Raw genomic sequence first — 24,260 nt, 5'->3', positions numbered from 1 at the left:
GACCCTGGGCAAGTCACTTAAACTTAACTGCCTAAATATTAAAAAAATTAAAATTAAAATTAAAAAAGGATATGCAAACTTAATATTAAAGATTTTACTATGAGAAAATTAGAAGCAGGTCACATATTTCTCACAGATGTGGGTAGAGGAGGCATTCTTAAACAGCAGAGATAGAGAAAATACAAAAGATAAAAATAGATAATTTTGATTGCATGAAGTTGAAAAGCTTCTACACAGACAAAATTAATGCACCCAGGATAAAAAAGGATGCAATTAAGAAAAAAAAACCCTCAAAAACTTTGCATCACATTTCTCTCATAAGGTTTTTGTAATCAACATATGTAAGCAAGTAACAAATAAAAGATTGATAGTCATTCCCCAATAGATAAGTTGTCAAAGAACAAACAGTTCTCAAAAAAAGAACTCCAAAGTATTCACAACCACATGAATGAATGCTCCAAATCCCTAGGAATAAGAGAAATGCAAATCAAAGCAACAGTGAGATTTCAACTCATAACCGGCACTCTGGCAAAGATGACAAAAATTTTCAACAGGTAATATTGAAGGGGTGGTGGGAAGACAGGCATACTTACACATTGTTCATGGAGCTGTGAAGTGGTACAAACATTTTGGAAAGCAATTTAGAATTATGCAACGTTTCTGTCTATACCTTTTAACCAAAAGATTCCATTATAAGGCTTTTGTTTCAAGGAAGCCACTGATAAGAAGAAAGTCCCTGGATACATAAAAATATTTATATGAGCACTTTTTTGTGATAGTAAAAACCTGGAAATAAATTAAATGCTTACAATTTGGATAATAGCTAAATAAGGTGTGGTACATAAATATAATGGAATCTATTACTGGGCTCTAAGAAATGATGTGTGTGACGAATACAGAGAAGCATTTTTGGAAAGATCCACATCACCTACACAGAGTGAAATAAACAGCCAAGAAAACAATACATATCACTACAACAATATAAATAGAAAGAATATCCACACATATGCAAAATTGTAAGTAAATATTGCAAAATTACAAAGATCAAGCAAGCCTCAAAAGAAGAGATAGGGGAAGACATCCCTGATCCATCCATTTGTAAAGGTGGGAGGTTGACAGGTGTGGCACAATGCATGTTTTGGGGGGACTTTTTCAATGCATTGATCTGCTGTGATTTTTTCTTTTTTTTTTTAAACACTATGATTTGTTATATGGGATGGGTTTTTGGGAAGGAATATTGGGGAAATCACAGAGAGATAAAAAATAAGGCATGAACAAAAACTTAAATCATATACACTTTTCTTTTCCATACTAGTTCCACAAAGACTCCACCCCCCCAAATTTTCATTATAATGCTCACCCAAATCACTCTCAACAAGGTCGACAAGTCTAAGACTGGAACTCTTGACACAACCTCCCGATTGCCTAATGTACCTGAAGCCTATCCCATAAAGAAGTGGGTCCCTCAGACTTGACAGACGTCCCACTATTATAAGAATCAACATATAAATCTGACCCAATACGTTTCTTTATTGGAGAAGAAAGGAAGTATCTCAACCTGAACCAGTACTGTACCCTTGGTAAACAGCCTAAGTTATTGTTAAATGTACTTATTTTTGTTAAATTTTAAGATGGGTCACAAGCACCTCATTTTGTTTCACTCCTGAGCCAGAACCATCCCAAAGGGGATTAATGGCTTTTATAATAAAGAAAAACAAAAATAAAAACCAAACACCAAAGTTGTGTCCTAGAGTTTAAAATGTGGATGGTTGAAAAGGATAGCCATAAAGTTGTTCTCCAGTTCCAGTCTACTCTATCTAAGCACAAATCTCTTCTTATACTATATCTTTTAAGAAATTTGTCAATAACATAGCAGGAAAGATGTTTCTGGAAATATTTTTGGATTTTCTTTATTCTAGTTTGATGGATTAATGAACTCAAAGGATACAAAAGAAGGAGAACTCAGTTAGTTTCATATAAAATTATTAGCAAAGTCAGGCTCACATTGTCTAATAAAAATGGTATTGGAAGTGCTCAATTCAAAGACTAAAATTATTTTGTTTGAGAAAAAATGAAGATCCCTTAAAGCACTGCACTTATTTTTGGGAAAGAGAATTTACTGGTAATTTCTTCCTTGTTTCATAATGTAAATAATTCCCCACATCCAGGATAATGACACCATCTACTGGAAAAGACAAAAATGTAATCATCCAATGTCAACATAAAAAGGTCATTCACACACATATGCCCCTTGAATTAATAACAATATGCCAAATTATATACTGTATGTATGGTATAATACCAAAACTGAGGCAATACTTCTGATGTTACCATTATATATGTATACATTATATTTACATTTTACTATACTATTGAAGTGCCTTTAATATAAGATTTATGAACCAAAAAAAGTCATAGGACCCTTTGAAATTTTGAATGCTATTTGCAAAATTACATCTATGCTATAAAATTGATTGTAACTACTGCTGTAAGATTTACAAAATATTACAGGAGCAGGAGAGTGAGTATTAAATGACAGTAAAATGTGGACATGTGGAGATAAGAAAGGATATTACAAAGGTCAGGAGAAATACGGTAAATGAATTAGTGGAGGCAGGAAACTGCACAATTATGTTTGAGAAAAGGTTAAGTCATTGAATCATAATGTTTGGAGCTGAAAGAAATAAAAGACATCAACTAGTCCAATCCATTTAATTTTTTTATAGATGAGAAAGTTTATCACTATATAAGTGACTTTCACAAGGTCACATGGAATAAACAGCAGAGGTAAAAATCAAAGCCAGGTCCTCAAATCCAAATTTAGCAGGCTTTACCACATTGTCTCCTACAATCCAATTAGACTAAAATATAAGAAATGAAGAGGAACTGGTAAGGTAAGCTGGGTACAGATTATATCAGATCCTTGAGTGTTGAGCTAAGATGTATGGACTTACGTTCTTTAGGCAGTAGAAGCCACTTAAAAGTATTTAAATTGAATGGTGATAATTTCTGCTTTAGGAAAATTATTTTTGGTAGGTGTGTAGAATGGATTATAAGGCCAAGAAATTGGAGGAATGGTCCTGGTTTAGGAAGTTTAGTGAGAAATGATGGACTGAACAAAGGATGTAGTGGTGGAACAAAAAAGGAGGGTGTAGATAATATAGTACTTGGTAGATGATTGAATGTTTAGGGTAAGAAAGATGGGAGTGTCAGAAGCTTATAAAGCAGCAGAGACAGGGCTTTTTAACATCATCCATTGTCATAGTACTTCCTTTTCTCATTTTGGTTCCTTGAATTTATTAATAAAGACACTTTCCTCATGGAATGGAAGTACTAACTGGTTGTGATGGAGCCACCAGGGGCATCTAGTTGGCACAGTGAATAGAGTGTCAGGCTCAGAGTCAGGAAGACCCAAGTTCAAATACAGCCTCAGACATTTAGTAGCTATGTGATCCTGGGCAAGTCAACCTCTATTTGCTTCCAATTCCTCATCTGTAAAATGAGGATAATAATAGTACCTTTCTCCCAGGGTTGTTGTGAGAATCAAATGAGGTAAAAATTATATAGCTAGCTTAGGACACTGCCTGACACATAGTAAGTGCTACATAAATGTTAGCTATCATCATCATCATCATCATCATCATCATCATTATCATCATCATCATCATCATCATCATCCCAGTTCTCTGTGAAATTCAGAAGAGGATACCAGGGTCTCAAAGGGGTTTTAATGATAAAAGCAAATAGATGGAAATGTGGCAATTAGGATGAAGAGAGGTGCTAAAAGATACTCAGGGTAGATAACAAATTATACAGGATAGTAAAGAGGTATGGCTTCAGATGTGGAGAGCTGTAAAAGGGGAGAGTCATAAACAGGAACAGTTGTCAGATGTGAGAGGTATTTCCAGGAGGAAACAGCACAGGGAAGAATCAGTTTTGATGGGAAAAGTGTTAGTATTTGAAACAATGAGAAAGAAAGTTAAAATGGGGATACTGGTTTCTCTGTGCACTCCATTAATAGTAGTTGAACTGATATTGCATCTAAAAAACAATTTAGATTAAAAGCCTAGTTTTGTTTGGTCTTAATTCCTATTCCCCAACCTCCAAATTATCCACCTCTTGAAACAAGAATATTTATAATAATAGTCTTCTCCTCCCAATATTATAAAATTAGTTAATAAACATTAAAAAGATATGCCTGCCCTTGTGAATATAACTTTATAAACTTTGTAAAGCAAAGTAATTTTTCTGGAAGGGAGTGAGAATTCATTTTAGCCCCATTAGTAGAGAAACACTATGAACCTGTACAAACTAGCAGTTAAACAAGTATACTATTCCGTACAAAGAATTGAATTGTATAATTTGGGACTAAGTAGTCTTTAAATTCAAAGTATATCTCAGTAATAATGCTTATTGGCAACACAGAGGATGAGTGGTTAAGAACTATAAATAGATGCAGAATGGGTTCCTTCCTGAATGGACCTTTCAAGGTAGTAATTTCCACATTGGACTCGAGCACTCATGTTTGTTTGTTTTCCCCTCATCAACCATTCCCACAAAATTACCAATATAGACAAGGTATACCACCACTGAATTATCACATCAGAATTCATTGAACATTATAGATATTTTTTTTAAAAAGTCTTTATTACTGATACAGATGTGTGTATGTGCAGCAAGGCGGTCCAGTGGATACTGTGCTGGATTTGAAGCCAGGAAGACCTGAGTTCAAATCCTGCTATTTATCCTGATACTCGCTAGCCATGTTGACTCTAGGAAAGTTGCTTAATCTATATCTACCTCCATTTCCTCATCTGCAAAATGAGGATAATAATAGCATCTATTTCCCAGGGTTATTGTATGGATAAAATAAGATAGGTGTAAAGTGCTTTGCAAACCTTAAAATGCTATAAATGGTAGTTAGCATATTTGTTGTTATTATCACGCATGGAGCATCAGCATGTGATAGGCCCTGTTGTTGTTCAGTTGTGTCCAGTTGTGTCTAACGCCTTGTGACCCCATGTGAAGTTTTCTTGGCAAAGACTACTGGAGTGGTTTGCCATTTCCTTCTTCAGTTCATTTTACAGATGAGGAAACTGAGGCAAACCAGACTAGTGACTTGTCCAGGGTCACAGATCTAGTAAGTGTCTGAGGTGAGATGTGAACTCAGGAAGATGAGTCTTCCTGACTCCAGACCTGGCACTCTATCCACTGAGCCAACTAGCTGCCCCAAGAGGCCCTGTACCTAATGTAAAAATAGTAATCCAACCCAATAAAAGATTTAAAAACCAAATCAAAACATGAAGATTGTTATAAACCTAACAATCTAATTTTTACAGTAAACATAATGCCCTTTGATGTAGAGGTCTAATACTAGATCATTAACTTTGTCAAAAAATAGGGTTTAATGGCTTAATATACCTCTTCTTCCTCCTGCTAAAATTGGTACTAAAAAGGCACTAGTTTTGACATCACTATGATATAAAACACACATATAGTATACTTATGTATTTTACTATACTAATAATGTCTTATTTATAAAGGAATTATTTATGAATGATAAATGGAATTTGTTAACAGGTTTACCTTTTGAATCACTGAATCCCACCACAAAATGTTTCTTCATTAAATTTAAATATTTCCATCTACAAAGTAAATTCTACAGATTTCTTTCAGAGAAAGTAAATGAAAGCACAGTGATTTGTGATCTCATAACAGTAATATCAACTGATTTCACAGCACTGATCAGTAGAGAACATTCTTGGTTAATGTGGTGAACAATTTACAAAAGTAAAATATGAACTGTATAGAGTAAAACATATCTTTTCATAAATGATCTAAAAATATGTGTGTATAATTTTTACATGTTCCACATTTAAATAGCCCTTATTCACGCATTCTTATTTTTCTTTTCAAATATTTTCTTTTATCTAAGTTGTAAAATAGTTTTTTTTTAAATATAAAAATAAAGTAATCTATGTCAGACTGAAAGGTACATTGAAGTTTGACTTAAGAAATCAGCTGCTAATTTTGATGATAACCTGATCTGGGATCAAAACAAGTTCAGATGCCATTCTAAGTTAAACAATTTTGACAGAAACATACAAACATTTTTGGTGTCAGATACTTGAAATACACTCCCAATAAGCTGACATTGTAACAACATGTTATAACATTAATACTGTTCATCCACAACTCTTGCTGATCCCCACCCGAAACTCAACTCAATATTTCTAAAAAATACATCTATGCAAATATTTTCTAATATACAATATACCTCCTTACAAACACTTAAGTAGCCATAAATAAAACTTTATTCTTTAATTTCATTTACAAGCTACTAAGTACTATGTATTTTACATAGCACTAAACACTTAAAACGGTTGCAGTCACAGAAAGATCCAGACTGAATAGAAAGCTGTGGATAAAGTAATGGTTCTTAAAATAAAAGCAAAATAATACTGAAACAGGTGGCAAAAGGGCATTTTTGCCATGGTAAATCAGACTTGTAATGATGCTTCAGTTCTGGTTAAAACAAAGACTGAGTGCCATGCGATTCTCAGCTTTATTGTTTGCAGTCTGGCTAAAGTCTGTACAGTCATTTTGTTTTTTGCAATTATTAAAATAAAAAAGTTAAAAACTATAGCAGCAACAAGCAAACCTTGTGACAGGAAGGCAAGGGTTAAGAACTAAAAAGTTTATACAATGTGCTTAAGAAAGTTTGTATAGTTTATCTTCCATCAGCTGGAGTTCGACTGAGGGACAACATGATTCGGGCAAATCGTTCACACAGTTCATGTGTGGAATATGAAGGTAATTTTGGCAGCTCATTGAAACCTTTGATCTCTGTAGAACAATCAAGCAATTTTGGCAGGAAGTCAGTCAGCTTTTCTTGGAGGTTGGCTGCAAATGAAAAAAAAATTATTCTAACCACGTTGGGAGAAGCAGCTCATTAAACTAATATTTTAAACATCAATTTCTATCTTGAATTAAACAAGTTAACATTAAACTTCAAAAGTCATTATTTTAAAAATTTGTTTTTTATAAGAAATAACAGTTCTATGTTCATGACTGAAATAAAAGTAGACTTAAATTCAAAGGTATTAATTACCAAGTTAAAAGTCTAGAAATATGAACAAATATCACTTTATGAAAAATTCAGCTATTGCTAACCTTAAGAGTCAGACAAAAAGAAACAAGAAAATTTTAAGGGGGAGAAGTATTAATGACTGGAGATACCAGGAAAGGCTACACCCAAGAGATTGTTCATGAGCTGCTCTTTGAATGAACCTAGAGATTCTGAGAGGTGAGCAGGGAGTATATTTTGGGGGGCTAGGGGAGGAGAAAACTTATGATGGAATTTGGTCAAATTCAGGGAATGGTTACAAGGGCAGTTTGGTTACAGCACAGAATGTGCAAAGGGTCAGCTTATAAAGTCAGGTTGGAGAAGGAGATAGAAGCCAGCTTTTTAAAGGCGGGGCTAATAATTCCTATTTTGTATCAGGTAAAAGGACAACCACTGACTACTTTTGAATAGAAAAATGACATAGTCAGACCTATGTTTTGAAAACATTAATTTGGAGGTACATGATTGTGATGGAATACTACTGTCTATAAGAAATGATGATCTTGATGACCTTAGAAAAACACGGATAGACTTGCATGAAATAATGAAGAGTGAAATAAGTAGAACCAAGAGAACATTGTATACAATAACATAAATATTGTTTTATGAATTATTTTGATCAAATAAATCATTTTAACTATTATGAATACCCAAATTAACTACAAAGGACATATGAAGGAAGATGCTATCTACATCCAGAGAAAGAACTGATAAACAGAAGTATGTATAGAATGATTTTACATATGTATACATATTTGTGTCTAATGGTAGCCATCTCTAGGACGGTTGAGAGGGAAGAAAAAAAAATTTAAATTTACATGATAACTTTATTATATATTTAAAAAGAACAGTAAGTTGTACATAATAGATCTGTAGTTTCATGTGCAATCATCTTTTTAAAAATTATTATACCATGTTATAGAAATGTTGTTTTATTCCATAAATTAAAAATAAAATAAAAAAGCTAAAAGTAATATTAATTTGGCAACTCTAGATAGGATGGATTGGAAACAAGGAGATCAGTTAATAGACTATTCCAATAGTCTAGGTCAGGTAAGTTTAGGTCAAGCATACAATGAAAACTTGAATTAGGATGGTAGCCAAGGGAATGAAGAGAAGATGAGTGCAAGACATGTAGAAGCAGAATAGACAAGATTTGGCAATTCTGGGTATGTAGAAAGAGTGAGTGAGAGGAAAGAATCAAGGATGAGTCCAAGAGCTGTGAGTCTGAGTATCAGAAGGATGATGGATGGTGTCCTTAAGAGATTTACACTTACGTTCCATTTCTTGTCCAAGATATGAACACCAGCGATTTCTCATATCTTCTACGGCAACTATATCTTTCTCTTCCATCTCATCCACCAGTAACAATGGCAAACTTGGGACAATAAACTCATTCATAATAATCAATCCATTGTTTACTTCTTGATCATCTCCAGATTCAAATAGTTCTGCTGCATGCTCATTTAATTTCTTTATGAAATATAAAAGAACAAATTTTTTCTTACTAAATTTACTATATTATCTTGGGACTGAATACAATCATGTAATCCATATACTTATGATTAAAGGTGGTCACATAGATGCTTAAACATGGCAACCACAATACATTTCATCACTGGAAGGTATTCACTTGGCAGTTTTTTTAAACAGAAAATATATTTTTTAAGCATCATTTTAAGTATTTTTTCATTGATGCTAAGGTGGAAAAATATTTCTCTTACTTTAATCACCCTACAATCTAAAATGTGGTAAGGAATACATCAACAAAAAATTCAATAAGAAAGGAAATTATAGCAACTATACATAACTTTAAAAAAATCATCAAGACACTTTGCTTGGTGATTTACAAAGAAAATTTCTGTAGAACCTAGTCTTTGTCCTTTAGGAATTCAAACATATATTTATTATTGTTGCAAATTATTGCAATGGATTAAAAAGTTGTAAACTTTATAAACCTTTACTTGTATTGTTTTTAAAATATCCATCACACAATGTTTTTTGTGTAAATCCTTTACTTCTATTGTTTTTAAAACATGCATTGCACAGTGTTTTTTGTGTGAAGTTAAGCTATTTAAATCTTATAAAGCATTTTTATTCTAGAGTGGTTTATCATGTAAACATTAATATAGCATCTCTTTTACCCAAGTAAATAATTATATCATGAAATCATTTTTGAGTTAAAGTAAGTTTTCTTCCTCATAATTACTGGGGAGGCTATACTTGAATCTACATACTAACATATAAAAGGGAAAAATTTCATAAATAAGCTACTACTTATCTGCTTTTTGAAAAAGTAGTTGTCAAGAATCAATTCCATTTAAGTTTATTATCATTTTCAACAGATCACTTGCACAATCCTAAAGCCTGAATGCCTCTATTTAAATATTACATAGACCAGATGTCAAGCCATATGCAAATGCTTTAAAAAATAATTTATCACATTTTATCTTTTTAAACCTTAATAAAGTCGGAAAAGTACAGTTGAAGTCTTCAGGGAAATGAAAGACCTAAAATATAAAATTATTTTGAAATGGGTTAAGACTATCGAATTTAATAAGCTCAAAAGAACATGACTGAAGTTTTAAAATGAATACAAATACTAATATGCAAGTTAATTTAAGGAAAAAGTTTTCAAGATAAGTAGCAATATTAAAAACTTACGTCCCCATTTGATTTTTAATCAAATTTTCAAGCAGAGAATGCAGAAGTGTCAAACGTAAAGCCCAAAAATTCATTAGTGTGAACCAGACTAAAATACATGGGTATAACTGTGTTTAACTGTAGCCTTCTCTCATGTGGGGTGGGGAGAAAGGGAGAAAAAACTGCATAGCAGAGAACAAAAGAACATTTAGAAGGAAGCAAAAAAAAAAACCCCAAAAAACCCCAAAACCAAAAAACAAACCCAGGTAGCTTTGAAAACAATGTGCAGTATTTTATTACTTTTTGTTTTTTAAAGTAAACAATCTGAAATGGAAATTCATGGTTTTATACTGAGTTCTCTCTTTATGCTGTGGTGTGTATATGGAAATGTTCTTTTTTTTGTTTGTATTTAAGTCAAAAAAGAATAAAAAAATTAATATATAATTGGGAAATGTTTAACAAAATAAATAAAATACAATATAACATAGGTAATGTTAATTTAGGCTTTTCTAATCAGTTTCTATTTGGGTTTGGCATGACTGGTCTAATATGTAAAGTATACTGCCGTCTCAGAACTGAGATTTGACTATCGCATTTTACTGACACACATTCTTAAAAATATGCTTGTAACAGCTAAAATAAGTGAACCATATATATTTGGAAACAGAATTGAGTAGTTTGCTGTATGAAAAATAAACTCATTTTAAGAGTTCATTACAAAGTTATGGCTGATTGGGAATGACATTTAATGAGAAAATAGAATGAAAATGGAATTCCTCATTTGACACAGTAAGTTTGGCAGAGCCTAATGTCACTCACATTTTCCAATGGATGATACTCCAAATAACTGTAATTAACTGGAGTAAACAAACAAACAAAAAAGATGAAAATGTCTGTGGACACTATTCTGGGCACATGGACATTGAAAATATTGGAAAAGCAATCACAGTCTCTTAGGGATACAAAAAGGTACTGAATTACAAAGCATCTTCAGACATAACAATAATTATAATAATGACAGTTAATGACAATGTTTTAAATATGCCAGTTAATAATCAGATCAGCACAATGCAAAAACAATAATATTCTTATGTCTTTTGGGGTTGTAATACCATTACAGAAAAAGTACAATTGCAAAAAAAAAATTAAGAATTAAAAATTGTCACATAATAAATTACAGTCTGCTCTATTACAAAAGGTTATTTCTCTTCCCCCTTGCCCCCCACACCTAATGGGATTAGAGGCCCACAGAAGGAAGGGGAATGTGTCAGGGCAAATGAACCAGGATTTTTAAAGGGATCTGGGCAAGATAGAACCCTTCAACAGAGTTTTGCTTCAGGCTTAAATTCAGTCCTTCTATCTGTTCAAATTCTCCATGTATTTCTTCAAATGTTGTCATTAACAGCTTAAGTCCAAAATGAAATGGGTAAACAACTGCATGGATTCCACTTACTAGTAAACATTCTCTTCTGTAATGTGATATCAATTCTTCATCATGTCCTCGGTATGGGCCCTTAGACAAGAGCTCCTTATTATTCTGATAAGCACAGATAAGATGCAGTATGGCTTTTATGTAACTTAAAATTAAAAGAAGAAAATAACATCAGTGTTTCCATACATATAACAGTACAAAAAAGTCAAAATTTTGACAATCTGTGTCAGTGAAAGAGAGCATTAGTACAAATACAAATTGGAAGCTACTGTCTAAGTTTTTCTTCCCCAGAACAGTAGGATTTAATTTCTAAGACAGTAATCGCTAACAGCAAGAGTATCAAAAGCAGCTAAAAATTCAGTTTCTAGAAAGTGGAAGAATAAATGAAGGTAGAATGTTCATTGTTATGTCTATCCTCCAAATGTGCTACTTTTTCAACGCTGCATTATAGGAAAGCAAGCATAACCTATTAAATTAATGATCAAAAATTTACTTTTATAAAGAGACACTAAATTACTCCAAGTGTTCGGATCAAGAAAATTAAAGAAAATTTGGAAGGATTTTGGAAAATTATTCAGCGGAAAAAATGAAAAGGAAAGAATGTCTTCTGAAAGGCTGAATAATGTAGTAGATAAGTCACCAGACTTCGAGGAGATATCTGGGTTTAAACTTTGCCTCAAAAACTTAATAGTTGTGTGACCATAATGTGGAGAATACGTTTCAAAGTATATTTTAGTGTCCCCTCTAAAAATAATCATATCTTTTTGAACTGCCACAAGAATACTGATGGAATTATTTGACAACATAGTAAGGTACATATTCATATTTAATTATAACTTTAATAATGTTAATACTGGGAAAACTAATCAACACCGAATTTTTATTTTTTTGTAACTAATGCAAAGCATTACATAATATTATGCTAGAAAATGGAATACTTTCATAAATACTGAATTAAAAGATTTAAGAAGCTGTGTAGTAAATTAGAAAATGAGAGTAGTAATATGATTTCCACTATTTTCTTTTATTCCAGTTAGGTGTAATTAAAGATATATATGAGAATTATTTCTTAGTAATTTTGAAAAAAATACAGGATATGTCAAGAAATTTGTATCCAACTTCTATTCTAGCCTCTCAATAACCTATGTAAATATATTCAAGTTACTTAAGCTTTTTGTCCCAGTTCATCTACAAAACAGAAATAATACCCATCTTATATATTTTAACATGTTGTTATAACAGATCATAGATATGAAAGTGCATTGAAGAAGTTAGAAGCTGATGACAGGTCAAAATTCAAGAATCTTTGAAAAAAGCATTTGGTTGTTCATGGTTATTTCAGACATATTGATTATAATCAATCAAGAAGCATTTGCTAAATACTTATTATGTGTTAGGCACTATATTATGCACTGAGGACCCAAAGACAATGGCAAAATAGTTGCCATACTCAAGTAGCTTACATTCTAATGAGGGAGAATAGATGCACATATGTAGCTATGTACAAAATACGGACAAAACAGACCAAGGTAAATTTTGAGAGGAAGGTGTCATTTAGAAGATGGTAAGTGAACTAGATCTTAAAGGAAGCCAGGGATTGCAAGAGGTAGAGGTGGGCAGGTGAAAAGCATGGAGATAGGAGATGGAAGAACAAAAGTTCAGTCAGGCAGTATCAACGAGGGCATAATGTGTGGTGGGAGGATAAGACCAGGTTGTGAAGAGTCTTAAATGCCAAACAAAAGAGTTTATATGTGAACTTGGAGACAACAGGGAACGACTGGAGTTCACTGAATGGGGCAGTGACATTACAGACCTTCTCCTCAGGAAAATCATTTGGGCAGCTGTTTGGAAGATGGATTGGAGTAGGGAGAGACCAATGAGGAGGCTACTGTAACAATTCACATGAAAGGTGACAGCTATGGACTAAGGTGGTGCATACATGGGAGAAGAGAAGGGTATGTATGTGAGAGAAGCTGTAAAAGTGGAAAAGACAAGATTTGCAAGGGATTGGACATGTAGGTGTGAGAGCCAGGGAGCTGACACAGAGAGTGAATGGAATAGTAGTGTCTCTAATGAAGTTTAAGAAAACAGGTAGGATTTGAGAGAGAAAATGGACATGTTTGAGTTTACTGAATCAATGCTAACAAGATGAACAACTTTTACCACACTTCAGTGAATTGTGATTTCATTAATATGGGTAATTCTCTACATTGACACATATTGTAAATCATTCTATGACAAAAGATTCTCAGAAGTAATGAAAAGGTGATGAATATTCTGACAACTGCAAATATGGTGTGTGGTTTGTTCCTGAGATGACACACTATCTATCACTGGGGCTATACTTGAAATTTTTCCAGCTAGGTAGGATCTACTATAGCTTATACTGTTGGTATAGCCTTTGAGAATCCAAGGTCATGGGGCAGTTAGGTGGCACAGTGGATAGAGCTCCAGCCTTGGAGTCAGGAGGATCCGAGTTCAAATCCAGCCTAAGATACTTGACATGACACCTACTAGCTGTGTGACCCTGGACAAAGTCACTTAACCCTGATCGCCTCAACAAAAAGCCAAAAAAAAAAAAAGAGAGAGAGAATCCAAGGTCACTTTCAAAATAGAATGGGGTATCAAAGTAGGGCTTGGTGGATGTAAGACTATTCTATTAATGAAAATAAATTTTCATTTAGGCTGATCAAAACAAATTCTGTCCCACAATTTTTATTTTGAATTTGAGTTATGATATATATTAAACATAACTTGTATTGTAGAGTGGATTCTTATTCAGTTACAGGATAGAACAGATGTCTGACATCTCTTCCAGCTCTGAAACTTTGGACTTCTTTGCTTTTGTTCTTTTGGGAGTATGCAATAAAGTTAATTATCTTTAAAATTAGGAAACTAAAATAAAAATGGTAGCACTGCCCTCTAGAGGACATAATCCATAAGTCTACAAAAAACGATGTTTTGGTAGGTACAATAAAAATACAGAAAAGTTTCTTAAGGAATCTCAAGAGTAGGAAGAGATTTCAGTGGCTAGCTCCAACTGCAAAAAAGACAAAAATATTCTACGAAGAAATAAGAATAGCATATGAACACCATATGCAAATACAAATTTCATATGCACTTGTTATACAGTATAATTGAGAACTGTACAATCACAAAGATCCTGCTGGAACAATTCACTATTGCGTTGAGCCGACCTTGGGTTTTCAGTTTGTGTCAGGAAAATATAAACTCTGATGTAATCTACCAACCTTGAAAAACTAGTTTTGATGACAGTTGTGGGTCTGAGGACCAGCATAGCTAAATCTGAATAAATTCATGACTAGAAGGTTAACTACCTGGTAATGAATGTTTTGGCCATGACTATCTACAAACTGCACAGAAATATAAAGACATTCACTGCATTTTGTGACACTTCCTTTTACCTGATTTCCAAACATGGTGGTAAGAAAAGGGATATAGAAAGAGTTCTTAAGTTTAGTTAATCATATAGCAATATGATCTTGCTAAAATATTTATTACTGTGAGTCAATTTCCATTTTCTATAATTCACTTAAAAATAGACTTAAAATTAATTTTAGCTGTATTTTTTACTAGGTTAGTAATGGTATAGCAAAATTCCTATAACTATATCTTTTATAATATCTGAAGAGCTAAGATAATTAGCCTCTAGGGCAAATATAAATTCAGACTAGCTACAGAAAAAGTTAATTTAAAAGGAAACCAGATACTATGAGATGTAGCATATATCCTGGTTCTGTTGAAATTACTTCCTCCTGTGGGCAGATAGGTGGCACAGTGGATAGAGCACCGGCCCTGGATTCAGGAGAACCCGAGTTCAAATTCAGCCTCAGACACATAACACTTACTAGCTGTGTGACCCTGGGGCAAGTCACTTAACCCCACTGCCTAGCCAAAAAACAAAACAAAACAAAAAGACAAAAAACAAAAAAAAAAAGAAATTACTTCCTCCTATTTCCCTAAAACTCTGCTTATCAAAACCTGTATGTTCTTTTCCCTTTTTATGTTTCAATGACAGGAGTAGATAATATAGTGAAGTTATCTAAAGGAAATACTAAAAGAGTCAAACTCGCAGATGCAATGAAAATACAAAATTAAGTTTTAAAATACATACCTTTTCTCAGAAATGAAGAATAAATACAAAGCTAAGTAAAAATCAAGCATACATATATACATGTATGTCTACAGTATGTCTGTTATGTTCCTCATAATATCAAACTCTCTTCTTAACTTTTCTTACCTCTTTTTTTGAAAATGTTCTAGGCCTATCATGAGATACATTGTTGTATCTCTGAAGTTCCTATAATCCTGGTGCCACTTCTGTAGGAAAAGAAAAATTTGTATTTAAGATATCTAATAAAAGAAATCATTAAAAAAACTATACACAGAATTTTTTTTTCTGATAACAGATATTGTCCTAAATAAATATGACTAACTAACCTTTCTAAACAGTTTAGTAAAGAAAGGAATAAGACTTTAAAAACAAATAATTTCTCTGTAACAACTTCTCTGATAAAACTTATTAAATGCTGATAAAGAACTACAGAAGAAAAATATGACAGAAACAGAAAGTTAGATGCTAATTTTAATTTTCCTCTATGATAAAAATATGAAATCATATTTTGAAACATTGATATAATTTTTATGTCTAAATTGTGTAATTTTTAATGTATGTAAATATAAGAATTGAAAAAAATGCCATAGTCATCAGATTTCAGTTTAGGCATACTACATACTCTCGTTGTCCACATATTTAGAGCTGAGACCATAAGGAACTTGAGAGATCATTCAGTTCCCCCCGCTCTAGAGATGGGGAGAAACAGCAGCCCAGAGTGGCTTTAGTGACTTACTCAAGTTCACATAGGCAGCAAGTGACAGAGCTAGGATTCCAACTCAGGTCCTATGACTTCAAATCCAGCATTTTTTCCATTATGTCCACAGATTTCCAAGCTTCCCTTTGAAGTTACCCCATCAACTCCAACAGTCTTAATTAGAGGGAAATTCTTATCCCACTCCTGCACTCATATAGACAGATGATCTCACTGATAAGAGATGTCTTCTCCGATGATGCAGATCACATCACCCCTATGCCTACCCATCCTATGCATCTCTTGTCCATGTCCTCCCTACAGATTGCCACAATGGACTCATCAAATATGCTGGAGCATTCTTTTTATATAAGAATAGCAGTGGAGCAACTGAGGCCCAGTGGTTATCTTTCACTTTTGCTAAATGGTCAATTAGTCAATGAATGAATGAATTATACATTTATCAAATGCTTACAATGTGCAAGGCACTGTGTCTTGCTGGGCTGGGGATATAAATGGCAAAGTAAGACAATGACTCCTGTAAAGCAGCTCACATTCGAATGAGGGAGACAACATTTATGGAAGGTTTCAGCTGCAAGTCAGATGGAAAAGCTCTATGGTTCTTAAAGCACAACAGCAAAGCATAAGGAAATACCTCTTTTTTAATGTCATTTTCACTGATAAAAAGATACTAGGAACTGATTTTGAGCTATTTAACCCTAGACTGGCGGGGACTGCTGTGAGAGCTAGGCTGGAAGCAGACCCAATGATTAGAGGGGCGCTACTACTCCCAGGGGTCTTATGCCTAATCTGCCTCTGGGTGGTAGCTGAGAGAATGTCAAGTTTGGTATGACTAAGTTTCTTGAACAGCAGTCTTCCATTACTTGACAAGGATCTCCTATTTGTAGAACCAACAATCAATATTTAAAGATGGTTTAAAACTATGATCTTAGCACTTTCTTTATGCTTAACTAGTCTTGCCCTCTTGAGAATTTCAGAACATTTCTAGTTTTCTTCTTACATTGCTCTCTATCATGTTACACAGGCAATTATCTCTTCCTTCCTTCCTTATGATTAGACTTGCAAACCTCTAGGTAAATACATTGTTATGTACATTCCTGGCAAGGACAGAACACTCTAATATTTTAAGGTGTTATTTAAAAATTGGAATCTAGATCTCTGACACCATTTTCTTAACAGATCGTTCAATTTGTAAATGTGCTTTTTCTCTTTGGAAAAAAAAGCCTTCAATTGGCAGTCATGATATAAAAACATTACCTGTGCTTCTAAGGCCTTTAGCTTCTTGTTCATAACTTTATAACTTCACAATAATTACTTGATTCCTTAGGGCAGTGTTACACAATACCCTGTGTCTTCTCAAATGAAAGATATCTAAAACCGAACACCTTTTTTCCCAAAGCTTCTTCTCCTTGCAAGTACATTATTTCTGCAGTGGCATTCCCATTTATATAGCCTTCACGTTTCAAAACATTACTATTATGTTGACTTTCTCTTTCTCTAATCTTTCACAATGAATTGGTTTTGAAGTTCTATGAATTCTATTCAGTTAACTCATATTTATTAAGCACCTTCTATGTGCCAGGAATTGTGTTAAGCATTGGGCATACAAAGAAAGGCAAAAAACAGTTCCTAATCTCTAGAAAAGACAATGGGGGAGACAAACTGTGAACAACTATATGTAAACAAGACATACACAGGATAAACTGGGGGTAGTATCAGAGGGAAATAAGTAATGTTAAGCAGAAATGGGAAAAGCTTTTGCAGAAGGTGGAACTAAATGAGACTTAAAGAAAGCCAGCAAAATGAGGAGGGGTACAGGAGACCTGCACTTAGGGAAGAACAATTTGACAGCTGAGAGGCAGAAGGGTTGCAGCCAAGAGAGACTTGGGGCAGGAAGACCAGCCAGCAGGTCTAAGTGTGAGGGGAAGGAAAAGATCTAAGTTGTGAGCCTGGGTAGTTGGGACAAAGATAGTACCCTTGACAGTAATAGGGAAGTCAGGAAGAAGGGAGGGTTTGGGGGGAAAGATAATGAGTTCAGTTTCAGACATACTGAATTTAAGATGTCTGTATAATATCCAGTGCAGAATGCCTAAAAGGCGATTGGAGATTGGGAGAGAGGTTAGGGCTAGACAAGCAGATCTGAGAGTCATCTTCATAGAGATTATAATTGAAACTGTGAAAGCTAGCAAGATAACTATGTGAAATAGTACAGAGGGAATAAAAAAGAAGGCCCAGGACAAAGATTTGGAAGCTTGCCCTGTTAGTGAACAAGTCATGGATGAAAATATAACAAAGGAAATAGAGGAGTAATTAATTAGCAAGAGACCCATGAATGAGCAGTCATGAAAACCTAGGGAGAAGAGCATATTAAGGAGAAGAAGTGATCAACAGTGTCAAAGGTTTCACAGAAGTTAAGTAGGATTCATCTTACATTCACCTTATATGATATCTATCTATAGAAATGGATATATGTGTAAAAATAATATTCCTTGTATCTATCTTCCTCAAATCTTTTCCCTCTTTATTCCTGCTACACTACTCTAATAAAAGTGTTCTTACTGTCTAAGCCTCAATCATCACAATAGTCTGATGACATATCTTTCTTCTTCCATTATCTTTAGTGGAAGAATTTACTGAACTGCTAGACTCATCTTCCTCATGCAGCTCCTCAAGTTTAAAATCCTGGGTAGCTTATTATTATCTACTGAATAAAACTGAAAATCCTGCACTTAGCAACTGGAGGCCTTCCACAATCTGGTGTCTCTCTACCTTTGTTGCCTTATTATAGACTCCTTCCTTACCCATGTACATACCTTGCACTCTCCTGACTCCATAATTCTGTTCACTCTATCCTTGACATGCTTTCCCTTTGCTTTTATCTGCTGAATTCTTATACATTTTTATAACAAAATTCCTGTGCCACCTCTCTCTAGTGTTCTCACATTTTACATATAACACACCTTTCTAATGCAGTTATGTATTACACTTTACTATAGCTATTTGTGAATAATATTCTAAATACACGATATTAAAACTTTAAATCAAGAATTGAATTTCTTGAATTAAATTTAAATTAAGAATTGAATTTCTTGAATTAAATCAAGAATATAATTTCTTCTTATTCTTCATATTTTCCTCAAATATTCTATGTTTGTAGTGTTTTAAATGTTTTTTTTAAAATTTAAATTGTTACTTGAATAGTTACTTAAAAAGTTACTTGAAAGGTTATAGCAATATAAACATGTATTAATCTATAAGTTTCCCATCCTTAAAATGTTTTTCCCATAGTAATCTAATAACAGTAACTGCTGTTTGCATAACACTTTAAGATTTGAAAAGGTCTTTATAAATATTATTTCATTTGACCCTTAGAACAACCCTATAAATTAGGTACTAGAGGTATTACTCTCCCCACCTTACAGGTGGAAAAGACAGAAGCTGAAAGAGGTTACATGATTTTCCCTTGATTGCACAATTAGCGAGACAGGATGTGAATGCAAGTCTCTCTGACTCCACATCCAATACTCTATCTACTATACTATGCCGTTAGTCAAATCATGTGTTGCTGCTTAATTTGGAGGCAAATTCAATTTAAAACTAGGCCCCTGAAGAATCTATGAAAAGAGGTGAAAATGGGAGTGGTAAGAGACCATACAATGTGAACCCACAGCTAAACTATGAAAGCTTGGTATAACTGCACAAAATTTTTCATAAAGAAATTTCTTGTAAAGTGGTTGAGTCATATGTTAAGTTCATATAACTCTGGTACAATCCTATTCTTCTACCTCAAGAGAAATTAAACAAAAATAGGACTGTGCTTTGCTACCTATCAGTCAAAAGATAAACTGGGATGACAAAAAATTAAACCTTTTATTTAAATATTATTTCACGTAAAGAGAAGTTAAGGACACATATAACGTCAATAGAATTCTCTTTGAATATAATTAATTTTAAGCACATTTTTTATGCAAAAATAAAATACTTAATGAAAAGTAAAATTTGGATTTGTTCAAACTTTTCTAAAATTACAGTCCAAATTTTATTCAATATATATGGCATACGACATATAAAGACACTATAATTTCTAAAAAAAAAAGATGATTTTGTTGCAGATAAGGTTCAACATATATGAACAATTTAGTTCATATTAATATTCTTGAAGCCTCCTACGTTCACAACAATGTGACAATGGACTATATAACGATTCAACAGTTTGGAAAATGCAGAATACTTCAAATTGGGGGAAAAAAAGTATTCTTAGCAGAAAAAAAAGATACCCACTTGAGCTCTTCTAAACATTAATATTTTAAGCAAACATTAAATATGTCAAAGTAGTAAATTATATGCTAAACTCCTGGACACTGTCTCTTCTTTGGGTTTTTGTGACAATTCTTTCCTGGTTGTCTTTCAACTTGCTCCTGCTCAGTTTCCTTTGCTGGCTTATCATGTTTATCATCTAGATCACTTTCCTTAACTGTAGGTGTTACCCAAGGTTCTGTCATAGGGCCCTTCATAAACCATTAGCTCTCATGAGTTTCACTATCACCTCTATGAAAATGACTCCCAGATTTATATATCCAATCCCAGTCTCTCCCTTTAGTATCAGATCCATATCACTAATTGTCTAATGGACATTTAAAACAGAATATTCTGGAAGTATCTTAAATTGAAACCATACAAAACCGAATGTATTATTTTTTGCCCTAAACCTTACTTATTTCCACACTTCCCTTATTCAATCAAAGGCACCACTACCCTTCTATTAACCCAGGTTTGTAACCTCCATGACACCCTGAACTCCTTACTCTGTTCCACCTCACATATCAGAACAAAATCTTGTCGTTTCTACCTTCATACTACCAACTGTATCTGATCCCTTTTCTCTAATCACACTATTACCACCTTAGCTCAGGCCCTCATCACCTATGTGACAATATGATGCCTCTCCTCAATCAACTTTAGTGGCTTCCTCTTATCTCTAGGAAAATATGAAATCCTCTGTTTGCCTTTTAAAGCCTTATACAACCCTGCCCCAGTGTGTTCTTTCAACCTCAGTTGACGTTATCCTCCATTCTTCCTACCCCCCTTCTGCAATACTCTGTAATCTGGCTGTTCTATAGGCTTGGAATGTAGTCTCTCTTTACCTCTCATTCACAGGGTCTCTCTCTTCCTTTAAGATGAAGCTCAAGGGATGGAAAGAATTTGGAACTCAAAATTTCAAAAAAAGGTAAAATTTAAAAAATGGAAAAAAATATATACATGTATGTATGCGTATGTATATGTGTACATTTATTTATTTAAAAGATGAAGCTCAAGTACCATATTCTGAAAAAAGCCTTTCTTGGTTCTCCCAACTACTAATGACCTATCTCTTAATTACCTTATATTTAACTGTGTATGCTTTAATGTACTTTTCTTCTCCATTAAAACGTAAACTCTTTTTAAGCAGGGCTTCATTCTTTGTACTTGTATCCTCAGCATCTAGCACAGTACCTGGCAAATAATAGGTGCTTAAAAAAAAATTAGTTGCCTGACTGACAAAAAAGAGAAGCAGCACAGCCAAATGGATAGGGGGCTGGCCCTCGAGTCAGGAAGACCTGGATTAAAATCTTTTATCTGCCCCATACTAGTTGTTTAGAACTTCTCCGTGCTCTAGGAAACTAGAAGTTAGATAAGTTGCTAATCAGTATCAACAGAGAAAGTCTACAAGGGGTCCCTACCCCCACTGCCCCATACACTCCAAAAATGATGTAAATTAGTAACGAGGAAAATACATAAGGAAGGAATTTAGAAGGCTAATTTTAAATTTGTCATTTATACTTGATCTAAACTAAGGTGACATTCCTAATATGAAAAGGCAGCTTACAGTCATTTCACAAAATATCTCCCCTTTTTTTTTATCATCTTAAGGACTAAAGTAATTTGGTTAAGAAATGTTTGAAACAGTTTAATAAGCAACTATTGTAGCATTCCACTTTGTTCCCCAAAGACATAAATTACCTCATATTCTTCCATGTTTACTTCTTCTGGCTTTATCATTTCAAGTTTAGCTTGAGCAATTTTCATTATGTTGCGACACCTTAAAAAGAAAAAAAAACTGTTCCCAAACTGATAGTGACACCAATAAGAACTGAGACACTTGTGTACAATAGCATAGAAGGCAGTGTTGCCATTAACTCTAAGATTGTGAATCAATCAATCACCACTATGGAACGAATTACATGGAAATTTATCTAAAACATAGCAAGTCGAAAGCTGTGCTTTTAGGTCAAAGCCGGGTAATGACATAAAAGAAAGAAAAGCTGGTAAATAAACAACTCTAAATTTATTACACAGTTTGAATATTTGTTAAATTAAGACATATATTCCAATGAAATTAAATTATGTGTTTCAGGTTTTATATTTTAGTTGCAGACTTCTAACAATGCACTGTAATAGAAGCAAATTAGTTTAATCACACAGATGGTTATAGTAGATCTGAATATAGATATTATAAATTACTTAGTGTCAATCTGAGTTAGAAAGGATCTCAGAGGCCAATAGTTTCTTTCATAGCACACCTGATAAAATCCAACCTTTCCTTCAAGAACTAATTCTTATTTATTATCCATACCTGATTAGAACTAAAATGACATTCCTATGGGGAAAAAAATGCCATTCAAATGCTCTCCCCAGTGAAAGGAACCCACTTCCTTTTAAGGTAGATAACAGAAGTAGCGATGGAAGTGAATTTAGAGATCATGTAGTTCAATACCCTTATTTTGGAGACAATAAAACTGAGGCACAGGGTAGTTAAATGACTTGCCCAAAGTAATTCAGGTATTGTGACTCCACTCCCAGTGACCTATATCACATAGCCATTGCCTGATGTTGCAGAAGCAATTAAGTAGCAGAGCCAGGATTTAAATTCAAGTTCTGACTTCAAATCCTGTGCTCCTTCCACTATGGAACACTACATCAAACTGTTGCCTGAAGTACTGAGAAGAAATTTATTTCAAGTAGCAAAACAAATGAAGCTAGAAACTTCAGAAATTATAAGTAATACAGTTTCCCCTCTGATACTGCAGTACAAATATTCTCTTCATACCCCCCAAGCCCCCACCCCCAACAAAAATCTAGTCTGAATGACCTCTGATGAAGATTCTAGAAGATCTGGGGCCCTATTCAGATTTCACATTAATTTGCTTTCCCCCTTAACCCCAAATATTCTTCTTTTCTCACCTCAGCAACCTTACTTTTAATGCTAAAATAGAGATATCAAGTTTTGAAGGAAAAAACCTAGCCCTATAAAACCTAGCCTTTAGGATTAAGATTCATAGGAAATATTTCATTCATTCATTCTCTCTATTAATAATCAAGTATTTATTAATCTTCTTGGCCTATTATAGGTCAGGGAGAAACAACACATAAATAATAAATGACATATACAAAATAATGAAAATATAAACAAAAAACAATTTTTTTTTTAGGGAAAGTAAGGGCATTGCCATGGGAGGGAGGGAACACATGAGAATTCCTCTCCCACATGATATATCCAATTTTTGAAAACTGGTACCTACCATCTATGCTTCCCTCCTTCCCTCCTACCCCCCTGCCAGCCCAACTCTTCTCTTTTTCAGGCTCAGTATTCTCAAATCTTTTGACTGAGCATCACAGAACCAACACTTCTTTCATACAGATTGCCCTCCTATGATGCTCTTCAGTACAGTTCTAGTACTTCCACTAAGTGCCAGTAAGAATACTTCAGATATTGTTTTCTAATCAGGACAAAGCACAAGGTGACTCTTATCTCTCTAGTCCTGGATACCATGCCCTTCTTCATGTATAATTAATTATGCTGATTGTTTTCCTAATGTTGAAACATCCTTGGTATAAATTGCTCGTTCATAATGAATGATTTCTTGGATAAATTGCTATAGTCTGCCTGACGGGATTTGGTTTAAAATTTTTGATTCAATGTTCATTAATCATATTGGCCTATACTTTTCCTTTTGTGCTTTATCTTTCCCTCGTTTGGGTACTAGGACTATATTTGTCTCATAAAAGGATTCTGGTAGGGTGCTTTCTCAATTTTTGGGAATAATTTGTGATGGAAGGGTATTAACAATTCTATAAAAACTTTGATAGAATTCTCACCAGGACCAAGAGGTTTTTTTTTCCCTTTTACATCTAAATCTATTTCTGTTTCCAAGATTGGATTATTTAACAT

At 33.7% G+C, this 24,260-nt stretch overlaps 1 protein-coding gene across 7 annotated transcripts in view; it reads right to left on the bottom strand.

Annotated features, from left to right (window-relative positions):
• Positions 1-2,096: 2,096 nt before the first annotated feature.
• USP25 (ubiquitin specific peptidase 25) overlaps positions 2,097-24,260 on the bottom strand; it is a 200,870-nt gene continuing 178,706 nt past the window's right edge. For 5 of the 7 annotated variants that reach the window (XM_020976265.2, XM_020976268.2, XM_020976264.2 and 2 more), the window contains 5 exons: positions 22,052-22,130; positions 15,463-15,542; positions 11,223-11,346; positions 8,404-8,599; positions 6,292-6,903 (listed from right to left, as the gene is read on the bottom strand). In XM_020976265.2, coding sequence (XP_020831924.1) covers positions 6,731-6,903; positions 8,404-8,599; positions 11,223-11,346; positions 15,463-15,542; positions 22,052-22,130 — 652 coding nt within the window. In that variant the 3' untranslated portion in view covers positions 6,292-6,730. Of the gene's footprint in view, positions 6,904-8,403; positions 8,600-11,222; positions 11,347-15,462; positions 15,543-22,051; positions 22,131-24,260 lie in introns of all 7 variants that reach the window. The other 2 variants (XM_020976262.2, XM_020976266.2) reach the window with 1 other exon arrangement.

This window comes from Phascolarctos cinereus, unplaced genomic scaffold (assembly GCF_003287225.1).
Source record: "Phascolarctos cinereus isolate Bilbo 61053 unplaced genomic scaffold, phaCin_HiC Scaffold_726;HRSCAF=1367, whole genome shotgun sequence".
Classification (NCBI taxonomy): Eukaryota; Metazoa; Chordata; class Mammalia; order Diprotodontia; family Phascolarctidae; genus Phascolarctos; species Phascolarctos cinereus.
This window is presented reverse-complemented; position numbering and strand designations above follow the sequence as displayed.